The sequence below is a fragment of the Crotalus tigris genome, unplaced genomic scaffold (assembly GCF_016545835.1).
Source record: "Crotalus tigris isolate CLP2741 ecotype Arizona unplaced genomic scaffold, ASM1654583v1 scf7180000018940.2059657, whole genome shotgun sequence".
Lineage (NCBI taxonomy): Eukaryota > Metazoa > Chordata > Lepidosauria > Squamata > Viperidae > Crotalus > Crotalus tigris.
In genome coordinates this window covers 1,230,070-1,240,364 of record NW_024097284.1, presented here as the reverse complement: position 1 = coordinate 1,240,364, position 10,295 = coordinate 1,230,070, and the positions used below count along the sequence as shown (strand labels likewise).

At 35.1% G+C, this 10,295-nt stretch overlaps 1 protein-coding gene across 2 annotated transcripts in view; it reads right to left on the bottom strand.

Moving 5' to 3' along the window:
• Positions 1 to 768: 768 nt before the first annotated feature.
• GPR158 (G protein-coupled receptor 158) overlaps positions 769 to 10,295 on the bottom strand; it is a 176,377-nt gene continuing 166,850 nt past the window's right edge. Inside the window, exons 11-12 of one of the 2 annotated variants that reach the window (XR_005558465.1) lie at positions 6,783 to 8,721; positions 769 to 4,472 (exon numbers count right to left, since the gene is read on the bottom strand). Coding sequence is in view for 1 of the 2 variants with exons in the window: in XM_039357716.1 (XP_039213650.1) it covers positions 7,282 to 8,721 (1,440 nt within the window). In the remaining variant the exon portion in view is untranslated. Of the gene's footprint in view, positions 8,722 to 10,295 lie in introns of both variants that reach the window. The other variant, XM_039357716.1, reaches the window with a different exon arrangement.

Below are 10,295 nucleotides of genomic sequence, written 5' to 3'. Positions count from 1 at the left end.
AACTACCATAGCTTTTTTCTTTTCATATAAATGTGTTTTATTGCAGAGACATTATATTTACATGCTGGGATACATTACTACATAAATCTATCAAATAGTTCATAGTGGATGCTGTTGATTACTAGATAACATTTTTTTTCAGAAGTACCACAGACTAAAGTGAACAGACATACAGCTTTACTTATTCTACAATTCTTAGTAGCTACAATAGTCAAAGTCAAAAGGCAGTGTTTTCTCAGGCCTATCTGTCATCATTGTGCATGCAAAGAAGTGAAGGAGAACAGCAAATATAAAACTAATGCTTTTTTTTAGGTTCATAATGACACCAAAGCAGACAATGGAAAACTTACTTTTCTACTTTAAATCATATACCTCTTGCATAAAATATACAGGTCTAATGAGATTGATATAAATCTTTGCCTCTAGAAACCATGTCTTTAAAACAAGAAATGCAGTCTGCTCATGCATTTTCAGAAAGGCAACTTAGCAAATGTAATAAATGATTATATGTGGTCTGTACAAATCAGCTGAAAAACACCTTGTCTCCAGAGTTGTATCTGCCTTGGCAGAAGATCTGTGAAACTCCAGAGAGTTCGGTGAGTAGGGAAACAAGTAAGCCACTAACTAATAGATGCTGGTGGAGAAGAATCTGTGGATCATGGGTTATTGAGTAGGATAATTTAGGGTTGCCAGAAGATATCAATGCTTCTAATAGGCTTGTAACAATGCACAATAGTATTAAGTCTGTGAAGTTTGATTTTCTTTTGCTTTCTAATGTACTTATACATTTAAGTATTCATAGCTGCATCACAATGATCACGTGACACAGTACTTCATTTTTCAGAGATTTCCTCAGTCAGTTTAAGTGAACCAATCCCATGCTAACAGATGTTTTGATTAAAGTGGCACAAACCTATTTAAGTGCCAGAAGACAAATAGGCATATCAAAATCTGCCCTTGAGTTCCTTTGCACTGTCACTTGCAGCCTAACTTTTATGTAAGTAGAACAAACTGGAGCAGTTAAGGAGCAACAGCCTGTCATGACTTTCAAGTGATATTTAATTTCATGAAATTAAATACTAATATTAGTATTTCCTTGAAAAGTCACAAATCAAGACATTAATTAAGACATACAGGTATTGAAAGTCTATTTGCCATCACAAAGTCATTTGCTATCTTCAGTGGCACCTATAGGACCAATGTCAATATCAGTAACCTTTGCTTTGACAGTGACAATCTTTTTAAAACTATCCCTCCCATGAAATTATTTTGAATCAAGAATTGAATACAAGTGTTATTAGCTGGGCTTCAAAAATTAGACTATGGTTTGGGCTAGCTAGAAGTAAGAAAGAATAGTTTAAAATTGTATTTAAATTCTAGATTTCTTAATTTATTTATCTTGTTTCAAAATACAGCTTATTAATTAAGAACTCTATTATTTCTAACACTATTATTTTGGAATCTATTAGAAAGAAATATACATATTTTACTTGCTTCAACAATTATTGATTCCTTGATATCCTCAACATGATCAATGCACATAAATTCATTTATAAGCCACATAAGTACATTTATAAGCCACTTTAAAATCAAATGATCTCGAAGTAATTGCCTGGATTTAAGAATCAATAAAACTAAAAGCAAACATGATAAGATTGTGCATTCATATGTAAGTAGATTCAATTTATACACTGTTTTATCTGTAACAAAGAATACATAATGATATTAGCAGCATATTACATATCAAAGAATCTCAATGCAATCAAACTGTAACCATGGTGTTTACTTTGGTGCAGTGTAGCTGCACAGAATCTGCACAATCATAGGGAATCATGTCAAGATTATACTAGGTACATTGGTGCAAATATTAAGGAAAATGTTTGCAAATAAAAATATTATGGAAAGAAAAATATAAGATTGCCATATTTGAAGAAAACAATCTTGCTTAAAATCTGGTTGCAATTTTAGAAATTATAATGGTAATAGAGAAATGGGGCACAGGATAAAAAAAGCAGAATCAACAGAATTTCAAAATGAAGATAATGTTCTCATGATTGTTTGGTATATGTCTCAATCTTCATAATTGCTAGTCTGTCTCAGTGCTAAAACACATTGAGAATAAAATGTAAACTATAACATTCATGTTAGCAAACAGTAATGTATTAAGAGGTCCTTAACATTCAATTAGCTTTTCACATAGGCACAATATTAAGCTAGTCCCATCAATCTGGTAGTACCCATAGATGAGTACTACAATCTACAAGCTACAGCAATGCAAATAATATCATGACACACATTTGTTTCTCTGCAGACACCCTTGATAGAAACCATGCTTTTCATTACAACTCTGAAAAAATTAGGAAATAGTCATATTATTTAGTGTCCTTAAGTAATTTGTTCCTGTTGAGAAAGTTGATTTTTGTTACAATTAAAAAAAAAAGTATTTCCTTCTACCTATTAAACTTCTTATTTTCAGAAGATTTCATTTGGATTCTTGAACATATTTTCCTATATGATATATTTCACGTTTATGTTATATTTTACTTTTCAGAGTGTCTAAGTGTGCCTAATATTTTATAACATTTTTTTAAATTAAGAAAAATACTATTTCATTAAAAAAAAGCTTCAGGTAGTTTTTAAAGGCAAAATATACACACTCCTGAAGGCAAGTCAAATTGCATTGTTATTATGAAGATCTCTCCACCTCAATATTTCTGAACATTTCTTCTTGCAAATTTGTTCTCTGGTTTTAGAGTAGTTATGGCTATGACATTGAACTCTTCACCAGTCTCACACAGAGCAATCAGCGCCCAGAAAATGGATTCCCTCCAGGTATCTTGGAATACAACCTCTAACCCAATATGATCATTGGATATGCTTGTGACCCAACATAGCTGGGAGGCATTAGATTGTGGGAAGCTGATGTAGACTAAAATGTGTTTTTTTCCTATCCCCTGCTCATTCTTAAACATGACTCACATATTAATTCCTTGTTGTCCTGTTACTCTTTGAGACTGGTACTTGATAGCTCATAGGAAAAACTTTTTGTTCAAAACAATATCTGCAAATTATTTATTATGAGTGAGTGTACTATATTCAGGCTAAGGGGTGAGAGTTTGTAAGGAAAAGCCAGACTTTTGAGGTTTTATGATCTTTTGGCCAAATTGTAGACTATATTTCCCTGAACTGATTCCCTGGAATTTTTAAAAGTTCTATCAGAACTGTATGGAAAAATAATTAAAGTGCATTCTCTCACATAGCCCTAATCAGCATATTTCTCCCCACACCACTCTAAAATCACATGAACGGGAGGAGAGAATGGGCTCATATGGAGGTTATGGGCAACCATTTGTAGCAATGAATAACATAATTGATGATACAGTTCAGAAATTCCAATCTGCTTCTGATGTTGAAGTTTCAATTGCAGTTGGAGCTTCACAGACCAAATGATTTTGTTTAAATTAACTCCCTTTGAAATGAATGGTTTTTTTTAATAATATTTGCCGCTAGTTGGTTCTTTGGCAAGGCTAGAGATTATTTCTTGCTCCAGTTGTTGAATTCCAACTCTCATCCAACATGGGTGGAGGTTAGGAATTATGTAACTTATTGACCGATAATACCCAGGGTATTATGCCACAAATGATTATCCCTCTTCAATTCACATGGGCACATATAGAATATTCCAGTTATACAACAGAAGCTAAAATCTTGGGAGTATCAAGCATCTATCTAAATTTGATTCTATAGTTAGGGTTGCATTTATAACCAAAGTACCACATGATATGGCTTTTAGTCCTTTTGCTGTCCAAAACAGAATATGAATTTCTGTATAAATACATAAATAACTATTCTCTTATGTTTAATCAGTAATCGTATAAGTGTGGACTATTCTTCACACAATCTTGCACTGTGGTTTATCTTTGCCTGGCTGATGCATAATTTATTCTTGAGATAACATTCAATTCAATTCAAAATGTTAATTAGCTAGAAATTAGTAACAGATCTGTTTACATGATCATCTCCAGCTTTGCCTTCTCATCAATATAAATGAAATAATACATATTGAATACAGTATGCACATTTTTATGCCAGAGCCAAGTGGGGGTTGCCAATTGTTTCTGGCCATCTCCCATCCATGATGTGTCCAAAGGTTGACCTGCTTAGCTTCAGCAGTGGTACTGCATCATATACTTTCAGATCATTCTCCTTAATAAAGAGAGGATTAATGAGATGCAGCTTAAAAGTTAGTGTCATTCACTGCATAGATTTTATTATTATTTCCTATGATGTGAATGGGGGAATCATCATGATTGTTGCTTTAAGAGATCCAAATCAAGACTTGAGTCATAGGCAAACCAGTCACTGATACTTGAATGAAGGATAATATGAACTCTTCCATTCCATGTAGCAACACTGAATAACTGGCAGCTGACTCCACCTTCAGCTCTGGTGATGGGACAGCATCTTCACACCTGAAGGCAAGAAATCAGTTGAAAGAAAGTAGGGCAGATAATGTGGCTCACTCCAAGGATCTGCCACTCAAGTCATCTGCCCCATTCTGCCTAATGGTAGAGCTGATGTTTATTGAAGCAGGTAAGAGGATGAGAGCTCCCCTCATCTGTGCTTCTTTCCCCCTCTATTCTATAATGCTTTGTGCAAACAGCAAGTGATGGAACATCACTGCACCATTAACTGATTTAACTGTCTCATGTCACATAACATTATCTCATGGGACCTGAGCACTAGGCAGAGTAATGATGCCATATCATGCATTCCATTACAAAGAAAAAGAAGCAAAAAGAAAACATTTCTAAAAAAAATGATATTACAACTCTCTCTTGATAATTATTTTTGTGAGGGAGCAAACTAGTTGCTTGGAAAGAGTCATGAGTTACTTAGACAATAGGAGCTGAACCTTTGTTCCCTGATAGGCTAGGAATTCCTCAGTGGATTTCAATAAGATATTCATCAGAGTTTGATGTAGATGGTGTCTCCCCAGTTAAACAGAAAGGGATAAATGTAATGCCACATGTGTAAAACAGGTTTTTGAAAACACAACAGCTGCATCTTTAAATTTTTGGCTAGAATTAGTGGAAATCTGCAATGCAGTCTTAATGAGTTGTGTATATTACTCTGGAAAATCTTCCACCTTGCAGGAATTCCTCTACCATCTCCATGTAAAGTCATTCTTTAATTTTCCAATGTTGTCACTCTAAATGAATCAAACCTGGTGATGCTCCCTCAGCTTGAGACACTGTTGAGTGCACCATTTTTAGTCAAGAAAGAAATTCAGCAGCATAATTTTGTCCTTAAACTATACCACATACCATAAGGCAAAACTGGGCTCCTCCTTACAACAGGAGAGTAAGAAGATGCTGGGGGCTTTAAACAAGCAAAACTTACAATCTCCAGGGTAGGACCCGGCAATCTTAGATTAAAGTGGGGTGTGCCAATAAGGTAGACTCTTCACATTAAAGATACCTGAATATTAAAAGTGCCATAAAGTGACTAAAAATAAAGAATTATTTAAATGACGCAGATTAAGAGAACACTGCATCATCTGTTAATATACTTGGAAGTAAACCACACTGAATTCAGTAGGGTTTATTTCAAAGTAAACACGTATAAGACACATCTGTAGAATTTCGTGACAAGTGATGTAGTAATAGTACATGTCAGTTAGTATTTTCTCTCTACTTCCTCACTTTAGCTTAACAGTACAATGAGCATAGTCATAACCATTTAGTCTCTCTAAAATGAATTTTGGCAGCACTGAAGAGGGAAAAAAAACTATTCACACTAATCAGAATGTATTTTTTCCTACCTCCCAACATTTCCTCTATGATTTCAAATCAATATAGTGTAAGATACCAAGCAAGATCATGAGGATGAATTATTAAAGTCAAGCTCTTGGAATGTTAAATAACTTTTTTTCCAATTTTCTAAAAAAAACAACAAAAACATTATCCCCAGATTTATTTCAGAATAGTGCCCTCATTTCTAAGCATCTAGCAGTAATAAATTAATTAGGATTGTGATTAATCTGAAATGATAACTTCTGCTAGTATATATCATTTATGGGCAAGTGCAAGACAAGAAACATATCTCGTATAAAAACCCCTGAATTACTGCATAAAATCATAATTAAAAATAACAATTAAAATAGCAAAACCCAATATAAATCATGACAAAAAGTGTTTTCTTATAAGCTGCTAAGACCTTATAGGGGTGGGTGGGTGTTGAAATAAACAAAGGTCTAGCACAGGTTTTTTTTTTTAAGACTGCAACTTTAGATATCTGCAGATTGCATAAATGTGTTGTGTCATATAATCATATCAAAGTTATTTGCAAACAGTATACAAACTGGAATGCTTTAATATGAGACACAACCACATACATACGTTCATAAGAAAAACAGAGCTATTATATAAAAATCTAATTAAGGGAATGCATTAAGTTAGCCATGCCATTGAGATTAAGAAGAGGAAAAAAAATATAGTTTCTGGAATGGGTAATATCGCCAGATGTTAAAAAATTCAATTTTTCTCTAGCTGGTGCTCTCCAGATGTCTTGAACTCAGGCTGAATACCTTGCTGTCTCAAAGAGCAGGACAGTGGTCCCTATTTTCATATGTAATAGCTAACTGGATTTACAATGTTTCTTTAATTCAGATAGGAAATAGCCTCTTCCAATCAAGACTATAAGGCATTCAAAAGAGGCTGCCTCATCATCATAGGGCACATTACAACCCTCTTAATTTCCTAATCAGCACCATCTCTTACCTTCCTTGGAGGGGCATTATGGAATTGAAGTCCAGCACATCTGGAGAGTTCCAGGTTTGGGAAGGCTAGTTTCAAGATTTATCTGATTCTAGGCCTTTTGTGAGGGTTTTTTTTTTTTTTTAGTAGAGAATGAATTTCTGCCCTTGTTAAACCAATCGTAGCCTTAAGGACTAGTATAAGGAATGTTAAGATATTCTTCTTGCCAATCCCACATATTTTACAAAAAAGAAAGAAATAATTACTAAAGGCATATTTTTCACTCATCTGAAATGTAAACTCGTTAGGGGCACGAAGGGGCTTCATGTCCTGAATTGCACTGATAACATTGTTGGCACTCAAGAACAAAGAAAAGACAAATTGATTTTTGCTTAGTTCCTATGTGCATCTCGACTTGTGAAATGAGGCTTCTTTAGAATTTGCAGGTTGTACTAATTTTTACCCCCACTCTTCCTTTCCCCTCCCCTTCTTCTGTGGTATCTCTTTTTCACAGTCTATCTTCTTATTTTTGATGTGCCTCTGTTTTATTTGAGCTTAAGTTGGTTGCATTTGATAAAGCTGTATTTCTTTCTGCTTTGGGTAATTCTGGCCCCTCATACTCCCAAGGGCAGATTTCCACACGAGACATTAAAAGTTTCTGTGAGTTATTAGTTGCTGATTTAGCAGGATTAGAAGGAAATGCCTTCCCTGGTAGAGAGGAAGATGCATGTTTTGTTTGGATTTCCAATTTATTGGTAAAATCTTTCTCTGTGGTTTGTATGGTTGCTTTGGGGAACATGTCCTTGGAATCTCCAGCACAAATGCTCTCTGTATAATGTTTATTATTTATATTTTCACTTTTTGTCCCCAAAACGTCTTGCAGACTGCAATTTTTTTCTTCTTCCACTCCATGTTCTTCTTGAATCTCCCAAGGACACACGTCACCTGTCTCTGTGCTCTTTTGAAGGGGTATCTGATACTCTTCAGCAGTCTTAGGTTGAGATTGGCCCTTTGTTTGAGAAGAATGGACAGTCTCTGAGTCAGAGGAAGCAATAGAGACATGCTTTTGAATTTTAGAATCAGAAAGCCCAGTCTCTGGGGTCTGGTCATGGATTTCCCAAGGACAAATTTCTCCTATGTCAATACTTGTCTTCAGTGGGCATTTACCAGCTCCTGCATCAAGACTGCACTTTTGTTGTTTCATTATCCCAGATTTATGATGCTTCTTTGACTCTTCAGCTTGGGTTGAATTTCTTCGATAGGAATCTTTATGGTCAGTTTTTTCAGAGCTGGAGTGTTTTTTGCTGACCTCTTTGCTCTTTGGTTGAGACTTGTGAGATTTGACACTTTCTTCATTTTGGGTTTTCCCTGCTAACCCCAGAGTTTTCTCTTTGGCACTGGCAATAACACTAAGTGATTTCTGTAACACAGATGTTCTTGGATGGAGAGGTTTCTTATCTGCACTTAAATTGTGAGCACTCATAGATTTGCACACCAAGGGAACATTTTCGCTGGACACAGCTTCAGTTTTTTCTGCAGGTTTTTGGGTTGCTTTATTTTCAGAAAGAGAATCCAACAATGATGTCTCTGCAGTTGAAATAACCTCCCCACTTTCTGTGGTTAAGCCTTTTGACTCTTCAGTTGGGTCTCGGACATGGTCATATGTGCTGTGGGACTTTTTTAAGGAGAAAACTCTGTTTCTCAAAGATTCCTCTTTTGGTCTAGAATCTGGTGGGTTTTTTCTTGTCATGGCAATGTTTTTGGAACTCCCATGTTCCAGAAAATCTTTTTCCTCCCTTGAACATTGCCTAGTGACAGTCTCGGGAATTTCAGTAATTCTTCTCATGATTGAGCGACCCAAACCTTTTTTTGAGCATCTCTTTTTCTGGAGGTGTGGATTGTTGGTGATCATTTTTTTCCTTTTATAGATCTCCAACTGAGCATACAATTTTTTCAATTCATCCTGCAAAGTAATAGGCAAAATGAGTAAGGATCGTATATATTCTGCAAAAGTCAACCTAGAATGGAACACGGAGAAGCCAACTACAAATCCATGTGTAAAATATCTTCATCTATCAATTGGTATAAGTTGCTTAGGATCATTTAAACAAGCAGCATGTAAATAATTGTAATAAATCAATAAGTAAAAAAGTAAATATAATTTGTCATGATAGTGCAATGGTTAGGATGCAGTATTGCTGGCTAACTCTGCATTCCACCAATCCAGGAATTCAATCCTGACTGGTTCATGGTTGACTCAGCCTTCCATCCTTCTGAGTTCAAGAAAATGAGGAGCCAGATTGTTGGGGGCAATATGCTCTTTGAAAACTACTTAGAGGACTTTGTAGTGGTACATAAGTCTAAATTCTATTGCTATAACCCATGTGAGTGAATGTATGTGTGTTGAAGATTTCTAGAATCTACCATCAGGTGAATTCTTAAATTAGTAACTTAGCTTCTGTAATCATTACCTTACAATTTCTCAGCCATAGATTATTATTTTTTGCTATCAACAGTTATCACTACCACCTTATCAGTTTGCATAAAATAAACAGTTGGTGCCAAACTTAATTCATATTCCACGTATCAATTTTCTTGATTTAAAACTCATTTGGATTTTTGCAGTCCCTATCAAAATACAGGAGATCATCTGTTCTGAAAGAAAAAGGAAGTGAAAAACTAAATTCAGTCTTTCATTCAGATTCTTTCTTCCTGAATAGATAATCAGCAGAATTATATGCAGCCTGTTCCCCCATTTATATACAGTATGATTTTTCTTATAGAAAAAATCTTATAGAGAATAGATACCATGATCCTGAAGCTTTAGAATACAGGCATGGAAATCATTTTCATATATAAATTTACACATATTAAGAATCAACTCTAAACCACTTTATCTCACACCTTCAATTGGACTAGGGAGCCAAACTGATTTCTTTCTGCCTCTATGTCAGTTTATTTGAAACCAATGCCATTTCCCCCTTGAATTATTGTGGACCTGCAGAACATATGAGCAGTTGGTTTGCCTATGATAAGAACTATTGGTCATTCTGCATCCTAGGTCTTATAGCATCTTATTTCTGATGAGTGTCTGTATATACTTTTTATAATTTATCTGCTGTTATCTTCATGCCAGCCACATATCAACAAGCAACTAATATTTGCTTGTGCATATAGTTAGCGCTATAAAAGGGGGAAATGCCATTATAGCTGCAAGAAGCTTTTAGATGTACTAAGAATAGCAGCTTGGCAGCCAGGAGCTTCCTCTTATAGTGATTTCTCAGATTTTGAGAGGAGCAAACAAAAAATGCACCTAGCGTGAAGACTAGGAGGAGGTCCTAATAAATTATTTCCCTTTTGTATGTACTGGAGATAAAGAGACTTTTGATACTTTAAGGAAGGTGATGCTTCAAAATAGGACACTACTTGAGTGGCATTGTTGGCAACTCTTTATTGATCAGCTGGAGGGAATGCAATGATTTTTATCTGTTCTCAGGATTTTTAGGTTGGCAGAAGTGAGGACAATTGAAAGTTGGT